The sequence below is a fragment of the Macrosteles quadrilineatus genome, unplaced genomic scaffold, assembly GCF_028750875.1.
Source record: "Macrosteles quadrilineatus isolate MER2022 unplaced genomic scaffold, UCM_ALF_1.0 Scaffold_7__1_contigs__length_78375512, whole genome shotgun sequence".
NCBI lineage: Eukaryota > Metazoa > Arthropoda > Insecta > Hemiptera > Cicadellidae > Macrosteles > Macrosteles quadrilineatus.
Window position 1 is genome coordinate 7,519,286 of NW_026542600.1, and position 14,296 is coordinate 7,533,581.

A 14,296-nucleotide genomic window follows, 5' to 3' on the forward strand; every position below is an offset into this window, starting at 1 on the left:
TGTTTCAGTAATGTACAGCTTAACTTGAATTAAATATTGATAGATCATTTAGATGTTGATTTGTTTAATATATTTTTTGTGAGGCCGGAAAAAAACAATTTAAGTATTACTCTTCCCATTGTACTACAGTTAGCTTTTCACGACAAACAATTTCCCTATTTATTGTTCCTCTCATAATAACACTGTTAACTTTAAATATGTTACAGGCTTCAATAATATGGATATAGTGAAAATCCACAATTTACTGAGTCCCTCTTTTTCATAAGGTAAAATTACATAAACAAATCTTCATCAACTTAAATTAGGAATACACTACTCAATGATACCATTGAGTATAATCGTAACGTTACGTTTATACTCAATGATGATACTGATATTTTTAATGATCCGAAAATGTTTTATAGAAAACAACAGTTAAATCTGAAGTAGTAAAAATATATTAGTCATAACCTAACTTTCTAAATGTGTTTTGCAATGGTTTGGTGTATGTTGTATTCAATGTTTGTGTATTTATCCCTGATAACTTAAAACCTCTGACAAAAATGATCAATTCACTTGTATTATAATTCGGTATCGACAACAAAAAAGCGTGTAGTTCTTGAAACATGTAACCTGCAAAAAATTATTTGCAAACTCAGATAAACTAAAACTATACTTTGTATTAGTAACCGACAAAAACCCCTATCACAAAAGTAAATGGTTAGTTGTTATCCAATACCAACCTCTGGTCCATTCCTCTCGTCTTTCTTTTTGGACTCTTGTATCTTAACAATCTCTTCTTTCTGTGAAACACAACCATGCAAATGAAGAGTGATTTTGGTCTTATTAAAATCACTTGTAAAACACGATGCATAACAAAATCTGGGAAACACTCTAGAGAATCTTAATTTCCTGGACAAAGTCGTAGAACTCACAGGTGCTATTTAGGCTATGGCCACACTTGGCAACTTGGTCGCCGAACAAATATTAAAAGTGAGTAACATTAAATGGGATACACTAACCGAGCTGCGATCACTGGCAAAGGAAAAATGAATGTGTCTGGGAGTTTTTTTAGGATGTGGTGACAATTGCGCTCCGTGAGAGTTTTTAGGTCGGAGCAACAAATACGCTCCAGAAGCGTTTTTTGGTCTGGGCGACAAATACTCCCTGGGAGAGTTTTAGGTCAGGGCGACAAATACGCTCCGTGAGAGTTTTTAGGTCGGAGCAACAAATACGCTCCAGAAGCGTTTTTCGGTCATGGCGACAAATACACCACGGGAGTGTTTTAGGTCAGGACAACAAATACTCCCTGGGAGAGTTTTAGGTCAGGGCGACAAATACGCTCCGTGAGAGTTTTTAGGTCGGAGCAACAAATACGCTCCAGAAACGTTTTTTGGTCTGGGCGACAAATACACCACGGGGGTGTTTTAGATCATGGCAACAAATACACTCCGGGAGCATTTTTAGGTCAGGGCATCAGAGCAACAAATATGCTCCGGGACGTGTTTTAGGTCAGGGCAACAAATATGCTCCAGAAGCGTTTTAAGTTCAGGGTGACAAATACGCCACGGGAGTGTTTTAGGTCAGGGCATCAAATATGCTTCGTAAGCTTTTTTGATCGGGGCGAAAACTACGCTCCAGGAGTGATTTAGGTCAGGGCAACAAATACGCTACAGGAGTTTTTTAGGTCAGACATACATGCAGACATACATACTGCACAATATAAACATTGGCCTAGTTATGTCAGTTGATTATGTTGATTATGATTATGTCAGTTTCATAATTTTTTTCTAAGCTCTTAATACGTATCTGGGCTACAATTTTGAATCTTGGGATGATTATTAAGTATGTTAAAAATACCTATAAACAGGTAATTTCTACACCCTATGTATTAATTACACAATATAGGTTTTGCCAATTCAAAATGACGGGTCTTGGAACATTTCAAAAAGATTTATATAATTTAGTTGAAACGCTTTATATATTTTGAAATAGCATAAGCTAAAATTTGAAATGTGTTACACACATGATCTTCAATAAGCCTAGTGGTTGGGTTATGTTTTAAGAAAGCAAACTTAAGTTTAAATGGATCAATTGTTATTAAGAATGTAGTAGGTATAATTAATCCTCAGACAGATATACTTGGCTATTGTATACATTGTGAAATATTTTTGTCTAGATGCGAGAAACAAATCCATAAAACCGGAACTGAAAGTTTCTAGACATCCTGTATAACATTGGTCTCAGGGTTTTAAAAGAAGAACAAATAACCCTTATTATTGTTTCCTTGTGGCTTGAAATTTTCCGTTTATTTAAACATCTCATATAATAATTAGTGAGGTTCACTGGTCTGACATGTTTAGATCCCCCATAATTTACATGAAACATTTGAAACTAGATCTAGTTCTATTTCTCCCTTTCCAAGATCAATTGTGTTTGGAAGGTAAATTTCACATTAAACATTCACATAAAATTAGAATTTAGGCATCTTAAACAAAGAACAAAAATATTCGAGTAAAAACATTGAAAACTAGAGAATGGTTACAGGTTTTATCAATTCTCATTGTTCTTTAATGTTCATTAATAATGAATTGATTAAAGTTATGTGGGGATATTCACCTATATACTTTGATATAGTATATTTCATTTTCTATGCAAGAAAAAAGGGAAAAGAAGAAAAATAAAGTACATGCCCACATGCATTTTCATTCAACAAAATTCACAATGGTTTCTTGTTTAACTTAAGAGTTTTCTGAACTGTATGTTCCAATGTTTTTTGTATGAGGTCATTAGTGGAACGAACTGTAAATATATTTTATATATCTTTTAGTATGGAAAAAGTACTGCAGTTGCAGTACCGTATATGAAGTTTTGAATGGATATTACGACTCAAAACTTTCCACAATTGTATAAGAAGTCCAACCAAGGTATTTTATGAGTGGATATGATATTTTATAGTCTGTTGGTAAAAACTAATAAGTAAAAATAATGTTGATTACCTGAGTGATAGAAGACTTTCTCCTTTCTACTTTGAGTTCCTCCACTTTAGTCTGTTTCACTTCTTCTTTCTGAAAAATCAACAGAGGATCGTGAGTTTGATTAAATATTGTACCCGGATTAACTGAACCCGGATGTATATTCAGTATCCACATTTAAACTACATCTTTTTCGAAGAATATGATCAAATATTGTCTTGTAGTAGGCAGAGATTGTCTTATCTAGCTAAATTTTGATCAGTTAATTTTATCAATCTAAATTTTATTTCTGCCAGAAATATTGAAAATCGAGAGGGTCAAAGTTTTGATCAATACGTATTTCATTATCATTTTCATCGTGTGCTACTGATATCAGTATCAGTATCATGTGCTATACCCAGTCCAAAAGGATTTGTAAATCATTACATCAAACTATTACTGATATTGACTTTCATTTCATTATGTTTCATCTACATTATTATACTAACTTTTTACATTAATTTCCGTAATAATTTTATTTACTAAACCACGCTTACTATACAGGGGTGTCCTTGAACTCTCTCCCGACCAGTAGTTTTATTTACGATATATTAATTATCTTATTTCAGTTTAAATAGGTCTTTGAGTTGCTTACCCATGCATCAAATTTCAATTCACTTCAAAGAGGCGTTATCAAAAACAACATGGCGGCTCTACAGGTAATTTTTGAGTTCTGGAAATTCGTAACTTGATAATTTGGACACAAAATGATAACTTAGAAGGTTGGTAGAAAGTTCTGGGACACCCTGTAAAGATCATGTGAGAAGAAAAGAGAAGAATGCAAAAATAAGAAGGGTGTGGAGAGGTCGACCAGAAGGAAGACGAATATTAAGATGGAGCGACCAAGTGCCTGGAGATATAAGATGGATTGGTTGAGAAGTGGACACGGTGGAAGGACAGAGCAGTCTGAAGACAACTTGTTGGCGAGGCTAAATATCAACTTGGATTTGAGTGGCAACAGGTGTAAGACTATAGTGTGTAGTAGGTTAATATACTAAAATTACCTTTTCTTCCTTTTTCTCTTCCTGTTTCTTCTTTTCCACAACTTTTTTCTTTTCTTCCTCCTTTTTCTTTTCTTCCTCCTTTTTCTTCTCCTCCTCCTTTTTCTTTTCTTCGTCCTTCTTTTTTTTCTTTTCTTCTTTTTCCTAATTGAGGAACAACACATACGTCGGACACCACAGACAACACAACCACTAGACTACTTGTCAGAATATTGTATGTACATTAAGTTAAATTCATGCTTCACAGTATAAATCTGATTGAATTTAATCAACAAGTAAAGACACATTTCTAATGCAAAAAGTAATATTTACAGTTTAAACATAAGACAAATACACGTATGTACATTTGACAGTACACCATATTGGACGAAATATGATTAATGAAATGAAATGAATTGTTTTTACATTACCCCTTCTTAGATTACTTAGGTTAAGTCTACCAGCGAGCTGTTTTCGAGTCCTCACCTCTGCAACAAAAAAATTAAAATGAATTACCATCTCTAATACTTAGAAAATATAAACATATTCCATTTATTTTAGCTAAATCCGTGTTGATACAATTACATGTCTCAAAACTCACTTTGGCTAGGACCAGTAAAAGTTCATGGACACTATTTATGAATGATGAGAACTTAAACAAATTTACCCAGGATTGCGAAATTTATAATAATCAATCAGAAAAATATCACTTATTCTCTTAGATCCAAACAATGGACTCTAGACAAAGGTGCTAAGAAAAAGCTAGTAACCTTAAAAAATTAATTGGCCAGAAAACTCTTTGGACTGACAAAATAAAAAAGAATGGAGTATCAAGCACAGCACGGAAGTTAAACAAGTCTGAAATGGACTGGAAATGTGAAAAGTATAGGAAGTGAAACTATGGTAAGAAAAGGAAAGTCTAGTTTGGTAAAAGACCTCTTGTACACCCAAAGAAGAGATGAAAGGACGAAGTAGCCGATGACAGTATATGTACTTGGATGATTAAGCTGTGGAATTTTGTGAGACATGAATGTATTCAAATTTTATGATGGTCCATAGAACCGATTGATAGCTTTTATATGCACTTATCAAACTTACCTAACACAAGTTCTGCTGTCGATTCATCGGTTCCAAATTCATTGGAAACGATTACTTTGATAGTTCCAGTCAACTCCTTTGTTACTTTGCTGATGCTTAGTTTAGCCACTTGTCCGTCAAATGATACTGTCTCAGTCGAGCTACTCGTAATAGTCTGAGAGTTCCTGTAAAAAGGTTTATAATATTAATCCACGATGTAGTTCATGTTTCTAATAGGGATGGACGGGTAGAAATATTTCAGAGGTTTTTTTGGAAAAATATATTCCTGATCATCGTGATGGGAATACATTTGATTCAGGATTTTCCGAACAGGATTTGTTCCAATCGTCAGCAATTATCCGTGTCACAGGCCACGGGTGACAATTATGACATCTCTGTGATCACAGGAGACATGTTGACAATAGTGCCACAATCCGGATTATAATCATGCTGACATGTTGGTTGGTAAATATTACAAAATTTATTATTACTAAAGCTAATACTGCTTTTCTACTGGTAACCATACCAGGTCTTAAACCCTACACACTTACACAGTTTAAAAAAATACAGTGATGATCGCTTTAAACACCTGGTTTGGTTAGCTAGCGGTGTTTTTTAACTAGCGGAGAATTTTCAGTACCAATAGACCATAATTTAAACATCAAATTTTTACAGATTTGTATAGATTACTGATTTTGAGTTTTCGGTTGGATGTATCCGTTTTGTGTCCCCCTGAACCCAAAGAAGTAGTTTTAAATTTGGTTTGTGGTTACAAATCTGTGGTATCTTCAATCGTGTTTTTTTCTTGAAATTCCGATTTTTAATGGTGATTTTCCCATAAAACCACATTAAATAATGGAATATCGGATTTACTTAAAATACGGCTAGAATGAATTTTTACAATTTAGTATGTTATTTAGCTCTAGACAAAATGGTACAGTCCACATTGCTGTAAAATAAGGTTAAAAAGTTATTGCAAGTTTTGTGACCCAATTAAAAATATGGTTTCTTCCACTGCTTACCCATGATAAGTGTTATTGACAAACCAATGGGAGAAAGTAAATGTCAGATTGTCGATACCGTTAATTTTATTGAATGCATATCAAAGAACCATAATTAGAGTTACATACCTCATCCATGTCACCTTAGTAGTTGTGTCAGTCGATGACAGGGTGATTCTGAACTCAACATCTTTGCTTTCTGTCAAAGTCTGAAAACCAATACAGTAATATTAATATTAATTACTGAACGACCTACGAGTATGTTAATTTCAAATCAAACAAATACAAAACAATTATCAAACTTTGGTCAATTTTAATGTTGACTAAATCACATTTCTTGGTGTCCAAAGTTCTGCACTAAATCAACAAATTCATGCTGTGCCACTAAGAGAACCAAATCAGGGACTGTAATTGACTTTAGGCAATAGTGTTATAAGCTCCATTTTATTATTATAACTCTGAGACAGTAAGCTAGAAATGAACGCAACATTATGTACAATGTGCACAACATGTACGCAAGGTCAGTGTAGAATGAAATTATTACTCATATGATAATCCCATACTCGACTTTGTTTCGCATGCGAACAACCATACTAGCCCGGTAAACAAATGTTTTCCGGACTAGTAACGTAATATACTATTACGTGTTCACCATTTTTACATGAAGGTGGAATTACAATCATTTTATTTATTGTAATCAGATTAAATATGTGGCTTTGTTACAGACCAAGATAAGCTGTTTCATTGGTCAGGACTATAAGACTTAAGACCATATTATAAAAACAAATTTAATAAAAACTGCTGACTTTTGTCAGGATTAAACCGGCGACCTGACATAGAAGCACTAACCACTCAGCTAGTCAGCTAAAAAATTGTAAATTTTGATTCGATATAGTTTATTGAATAAACGATAACTTTAACACAGACTGTTTTTATTTTGCACCATTTAACACGTTCACTACCGATTTCCACATATATGTGACGCTACGGTCATTGCCACGGACTGAGGTGTACATTTTAATATTAGACATCTAGACCAGATGTCCCTTGGTTCACAGTATACGCAGACCACGGGCCAGTGAGGCAGCAAAGTAAAAATATTTTTGCCAACTATCATATGATGTCACTAATCATCATATCCACAGAAGTGACGCACATATACGACAGACATCTCTGTAGACCACTGCAGAGAATTCAGGGCCTTCAAATAGACGGTTTTGTAGATATAAGCATTGGGACACTGACGCAAATATGCGACCAGCCATCGCATATGTGCGTCTCTGGTCCATATGAATGAAAAATTTAGTACCATTGTGGTAGCGAACGTGTTAATGAATAATTTGATCCGTCTCCACAATAAATAAACAATATATACCAATAACGTCTGATACTTACCACTGATTTCAGCTTCTCCTTGATGACAGGAGGTTCGCCCTGAGGTATTTCCGTGATCGTCACTGTCTGAGATTGTGCCTCACCCTTCTCGTTCTTGGCTATCAGCCTGTACGTTCCCTTGTCTTCCACGGTACAGTTGGACATCTCCAGACGAACTGAGTATTCACCCTGGAATGTTTATGAGAGTAAAGATAAATCAAATAGCAATATAGCACTCAAGTTTTATGACCTTTTTGTCAACATAATTTGCTCAATAGGCTAGCTGAATTATTTTCCTTTAAAAGAATTCCTATTGTCATTTATTGCAACATCTACTCACACTGTATAGTGTTTAGTTCATGTGAATATGTTCATAGACATATTCCAAAGTGTTTATAATTTCAAAGTGTGAAAACAATAACACACAAAAACATTTATATGATATATTTTTTTTCACACCAGTTATAATAACCAAAATTGTGAACAGATAGTCTAACTATAGAAGATAGAAAGAAATAGAATTATAACCTTCGTTACACCTGGTAAGTAACGTAATCTTTTTTTAGTTATTGCATGTTCTATATTTTTGTAATTGCTGCAAGTTATTGAACGTACCTTTTTTAAAACTAAATTTTAAAAAGTTACAATTTTGTGGCAAGCAGCTTCTATTTCCACAATACAGTAGATTACACTTGAAATGTGACGAAAACACACTAAACGTTATGTTTTCTAGACTTTTACAAACATTTTGAAATAAACAGTACACTAATAATTACTATACTACTACATTTACGACAATACTAGTAGGACTAGATGTAATATGATTTAGCAAATTTAAGAAAAACGCTTGTTGACTATTTATAGTCATTTTTAAATTCAGCCTAGGGTTGGGATCTGAGCTAACTGAACTAAAGGGAATATTTTTTCCTAGTATGCGAGCTCTAGCCCATGATCGTTTTTCATATTACTTCAGGCTAGGCCTAGGGGTTGTGACATTATCACTCAGATAATATCATTGACTATTGGATACTGAACTAGACATCCCATCTATATGGACCAGCTGTTGCCAATATTTTTTTATTTTAAAACCACGAAATTGTGTGAGCCAGTCACTGAATGCACTAGTGTCTAAAATCTTTTATTGCTGACCATGTTACTGGGTCATAACAGTTGCTATAGCTCACAATAAGTCATTCCATTAGTTTGACTTGGTAAAATAGTTTGTGTATTCGAGAGGACTTGGTAATTAAGATCAGCGCAATCTGTCAGTGGCTCACCTCAACTACGACAATTTTGATTTAGAATCTGACGGTAAAATTTAAAATGGGAATGGAATATCTGGTTGTATCAATAGTCAAAGATAATATCCATTGGTGATTTGGCAGGATTTGAACCCAAAACCTCAGAGACTGAAGTCCGGCGCTCCACTACTAGACCAGCTTACTCCCCAAACTCAAGGGAATACTTAGAGCAAATATAATTTATTTTTGAAAGTATTTCATTTAAATCTATACACACCTCTTTCATCTCTTCAATTTTAACTGAATGTCTAGAGTCTTCTTTGACAGCAGTCTTTTCCTTCATCCAAATACATTTTGGTTCAAAGACTGAATTAACTCTACACTCAATGATAACTGTCTTCTTCTTGGTAATTGTTACTACCTTTGGTACTTCTCTGATGACAGGGACAACTAAAACAGAAACATGGTGTTAAAGGGAAGAAATACAATAAGTATTGGGTATCACATAAGCCTAGAGTAGTAATAACTAATACAAATCTAGAACTTCGTGTGATGGCCATGTTGTTAAATAAGTTAAACTTCGTGGTGAACGGGCTTATCACCCGAACACTTAGGTTTGACAATCTGCTGTGACCATGGAAGCCTAGAATAATAATACATTGTCCCATTATATGATATGCTTGAATTTCACTTCTGTACTTCGATGGTGTTTGTACCAAAGATTTGAGTATATCTCATTGTTAAGTTTTTTCTAGGCAGTGGAGGGAAAATGCTAGGGCAAATAACGCCAGTAAAAATCCCAGGGTGACCAAACTAACATTTTTAAGCTTTTACATTAAAAAACAAAAAAATACTAAACAAAAAGACCTAATATTTTTTTAGTCCCACCTTCGCACCCTAGGACGCTAGTCTCTAGCCAGGAACATTTTTTAAACATTACTAGTCCTAGAAGTTCATGGCATTGTCACAAGGATAAAATCCATTGGCGATTGATAGGATTTGAACCCGGGACCTCTGGGACTTTTAGCCCGCGTTACTAATATAAATAAAAAGCCAATAAAAATAGCTTGAACTGTTAAACATAATCGACCAACTAAGCAGGAAAATAAATGCTATAGGGTCTGGTTATTTATGAAAGACTTAATCAGGAAAAGTCTGGAATTATTGAAAAGTAGGAAGCAGATTTGATTTTGATATGGTTTAATACTTTACTTCAATACGTTTAATACTTTTCATTGAAATGGCAACCATACAAAGTAGGTATTTTAAGCCAAGAATGAATGGCGATGAATGTAGGATGAGTGTCGCGATCTTGTAGTCTTGTGACTAAGGCATATTCCTTAGACACATTTGTTTTAACACATTCAAAAGACACTTTGCAACTAGTGGGATTTTCATGTTGAAGTGTTTATTCCAACAATCAACGAATCAACTGGAAACTAAGTTTAAGAGACTTGTGGCTTAAATTTTTTAATATTGTTTTTATTTGCTTGGTTTTAGAATTTTCTCAAACTTTACACGTACATAGGTGAAACACAGTAATTGAATTAGTGTTTTTTAACTAACAACATTAAATCAAAAAAATTTCACTCTTAAATAGGTATACAGTAAACTTACTTTCAATGTTTAGAGTTAGGTTGGCATTCAATTCTCCACTTGGATTCTTAATGTTGCATTTGTAAAGGCCAGAATCTTTTTTGCCAGGATCCTAAAACAGGGAAAATAAATATTAAGTATTAAGTGTCATTGTACAAACATTTATAATGTCAATCAATACCATACATCATAGTATATGCAACTTTATGTATTATGTAAACTTGCATAATTATTTGACTGATTGATTGGCTTCTGGAAGACTATAATAACTTTTTTCCAAAAATAATAATAAAAAACAAATAAAAAAAATAAATACTGATGGTGTCAGTGTACCAGTTTCAAGTGAAAGGCTCTATACTAGAAATAAATAGCATAAATATGTGTGTATCTCTAAAAGATCTCCCTTCGTAGTAATAAAACCAAGACAGTACACCATTGAATACTTGCTTCTCATGAGATACAACATGTCTTATGCAGACTAACAGAATCTCAAAGAAAATGGTTAAGACAGCACCCATTGTCTATGTTTTCTCAAATTTGAAACCGCAGACCCACAAAACTGATAATTCCAACTTCCAAAAGTACACCTACACGAAGTCCAAAAACAACTAATTTATTTTAAAACATAGCTTCAGAGAAAGGGTTATTCCACCTTTTATTGATTAAGCTGGGTTTTGCTAGACGCAGAAGCGAAGCACGGACTTGTCTTAGGTAATTTAATGATACTGTTTTCCTAGAAATGAAGCGGATTGTCACTGACCGAGCAGAAATCGCTTCTCCGCACTATCCGTTCCGCTTACGCGCCTAGGAAACCCCAGCTTTAGACAGTACTAAGCTATTCTGTCTTTTCAAAACGTTGTCTTAATGGAATCAAACATTGGAGGAAAAAAATTAACCATCAAGTGAGTGGTTACTTGCAGTGGTAGATTTTATGATTCATCCTTCCCAGGAACCCTCAGAATGGCAACAGGTACTGAACCTAGCATTCAGACTAATGGGCCATTTTCTTTTCCAAGTTTTAATTTGGTAACAATTTTTCTGGTGTTGATATGAGTGTTCAATAAAATATACAATACATATTTCTTCAATTTACTGTATTTTGGGTAGGTTTAGTATTAATTACAGTGGGCTAATTATATTTTTGAGGTGATATAATACATTTGTTAAATCAATATCTATAACAATTATCGTTCAAAGAGTCAATAGACATATTCAACAAACTGACCTAAAAGATACAGGTAGCTAAAGGCACAGAAAAAGTGCACAAATGAACTTGATATTGAAAGATTTTTAGGATTTTTTGAGAGGATAACAGGCTTACCTGAATGGGAAAGAGTCCAAACTGGCACAGGAAACACAAAACTTTACAACTATATACACAAAGACATAAAGAAAACTCTCTCTTCCTTAGTTGAAAATGCTGTCAGTCACAGTGAAATATTCTAAAGTTTTGTGTTTCCTGTGCCAGTTTGGACTCTTTCCCATTCAGGTAAGCCTATCCTCTCAAAAATCCTAAAAACCTAGACCCTTGTGCTCTATGTTACACCCTTAACCTTGATATTGAAAGAATTTTAGTTCTAAAAGTACGAGTTGTGTAACTGCCATTCAACTTATTTCTTCTGAAGAAGCCTCTTGTAGGAGCGAAATATCAAGTTTATCGTCTTACAATCTTTTTTTGTAAGCTTTCAATTAACCGGAACTTTTTTTAGGTAAGATAGTTGTGTATCAATTCCTTCTTCCTTAATATGTTCCTTAGCCAAGTGCTTTTCCTCCAAAACAACTGACAAATTCAAATCTATTAAGCATTTCTACTTACTTTAAGTTCCAGCCTGATGTAGTATGTGTTGTTTCCCTTCTCCTCCATTCTCCACGAGATCTTGTTGCTCTGCGAGAGAAGTTTACCTTCGTGGTACCAGATAATGTCTGGCTTGGGATTGGCCGACACTGTACATTCCATCACAACTATTTTCCCTCCTTGTTCTGAGCGTATTTTAGGCTTGTCTACAAATATTGGTGGGTCGCCTTCAGCCTCAGGTTCTGCTTCAATGTTCAGATTTAAGTTTGCGTTACTTTCTCCGTATTCGTTCTGAACGTGACATCGGTAAGTGCCACTGTCTGGTCCTACTGGATCCTGAACAAAACATAAATTGTTAGGCTGAAAACAATTATATTTGAGAGCACAAGTTAGTCTTTGAATTGGCCAGAACAGTCTGCGAGACTTAAGTTAGCTCCATGTAACAGCTCCGATTAATTAAAATATTTAATGGAAAGAATTGCATATCAATTAATCTCATAAAGCTATTATTTTTAAATAATAAAAACTAAATGTCTTCAAATATAGGGAGTAGTGGTGGATTTATTTTTAAACTTTCTATGGATTTAGTAAAGTGTTAGATGAAAAATAAGTAAGTTCCTCATAAAAAGAATCATCCATCAATTTATGCCGTACCTCAATAATATCATAGACAAAAGAATTAAATATAGACCGTCAGCTGTGCTGCGGTTACCATAGGTTCTGGCGCACACCGCTTGGAGCACCACGGTAGTTACGGCGTACGCGCTACGTAAACTACAGCGGTGTGCGCCGAAACCTATGGTAACCATGGCAACCGCAGCACGGCTGACAGTCTATATTTCATTCTTTTTGTCTATGATAATATTGATATGAAAGATCAAAACATTGATAGTTAATTAATCACTATACTTATAGTTTACTCTTGATTATACAACAAAGATTGTGTAGGACTACAATATTGTTACCAAAGTTCAGCCCTATGGTGGCTGATAATTTTTTTATGTGGAACTTTGTTATCTATTATAATGTTCCTTGCTACTTATCTCTAGTCTATAAAAGACCAATAGAGAGCAATGGAAATTATGATAACAGCAGTTATTCGAGAAAACATTTTTAAAAAGTAAAAGCAATACCTACCTGAATTTCTAAAAGTATTTCGTATGTGTCTTCCTTCTCGTTCATTTTCATTTTGATTTTTGACGATTCTTGTACAACTTTTGTGCCCTTGTACCACGTTACAACAGGCTTCGGTTTGGCTGTACATTTACACCTCATAGTAATAAGAGTACCAGTTTCGTTTGGAATGATTTTGGGTTTTTCGATAAACGAGGGTGCAAATCCGGCACCGTCTTCGCCACCTGTTGAACCAACAAAGTGTGATTAGAAGTGTAAAACAACACTACTTCAAGAACTGAAAACAACAGGTTAGAGAAGAGACGAAAGATAGACGAGAGACGAGACACGAGAGCCGAGAGCCAGCTGCTACAGACTGCAACATGAAAGGCAGGATAGGGATCAAGGACTTATCAAACCCTCATACCTTGGAAATTGAGTGCAATGTTTGCATTGCTTTCTCCAAAGCTATTGCAGGCATTACACCGATAATTCCCACCATCTTGTTTGGTGGGGTTTGAAATCTCCAGTCTCAATAAGTATGTGTCTTTCCCAGTAGCTTTCTTGATCATTTTTATTCTGCTTGTATCGAGTATAACTTTGTTTCCTTGGTACCAAATAATTTCCGGGACTGGGTTGGCTTCTAGGAGACATTCCATTACGAGGATGTCTCCATCTTGGTGGATGGTGGGTTTCTTGGGAAACCTTGGTGGCTTTCCGTCTGGTAATCTGAAACAGAACAGTAACATGTCTGATTGAGATTTTTTCATCAGTATTTGAATTTGTCTCATAAAAAAAATATATTGTCTCTATGAAACCTAAGTTGACTGAATTGAGGTAAAGGATTTTAAAGATTCCCAAATTTCTTGTCTATTGTATATTCATGGTAAATTATACTGCTGATATTTGTATGATTGCAAAAATTCTTACAACACTTTGTACGCCTGGAAGATTAAGAAATATTTGTTGATAATTTATGGTACTGTGTATAACAACTTTCAACAAAGAAAGAGTTACATAAACAGCAAGGCTTACACAACAGACAAATCTTTTAGCCACCTGTTCATGTCAACAAACAAAACTATTTAAGTTACAGTTTCAGTTTTAGCATAACTTAAAACTTAAG

The 14,296-nt window shown here is 34.5% G+C and overlaps 1 protein-coding gene across 49 annotated transcripts in view; it reads right to left on the reverse strand.

The window, feature by feature from the left end:
* The window catches only part of LOC128998717 (twitchin), a 236,502-nt gene that overhangs the window by 178,223 nt on the left and 43,983 nt on the right, over nucleotides 1-14,296 (reverse strand). For 46 of the 49 annotated variants that reach the window (XM_054425030.1, XM_054425029.1, XM_054425028.1 and 43 more), the window contains exons 8-18: nucleotides 13,598-13,899; nucleotides 13,195-13,415; nucleotides 12,079-12,393; nucleotides 10,284-10,374; nucleotides 8,944-9,116; nucleotides 7,447-7,614; nucleotides 6,181-6,260; nucleotides 5,072-5,235; nucleotides 3,998-4,140; nucleotides 2,979-3,047; nucleotides 723-782 (exon numbers count right to left, since the gene is read on the reverse strand). In XM_054425030.1, coding sequence (XP_054281005.1) covers nucleotides 723-782; nucleotides 2,979-3,047; nucleotides 3,998-4,140; nucleotides 5,072-5,235; nucleotides 6,181-6,260; nucleotides 7,447-7,614; nucleotides 8,944-9,116; nucleotides 10,284-10,374; nucleotides 12,079-12,393; nucleotides 13,195-13,415; nucleotides 13,598-13,899 — 1,786 coding nt within the window. The remainder of the gene's footprint in view (nucleotides 1-722; nucleotides 783-2,978; nucleotides 3,048-3,997; nucleotides 4,141-5,071; nucleotides 5,236-6,180; nucleotides 6,261-7,446; nucleotides 7,615-8,943; nucleotides 9,117-10,283; nucleotides 10,375-12,078; nucleotides 12,394-13,194; nucleotides 13,416-13,597; nucleotides 13,900-14,296) is intronic. The other 3 variants (XM_054425023.1, XM_054425021.1, XM_054424991.1) reach the window with 1 other exon arrangement.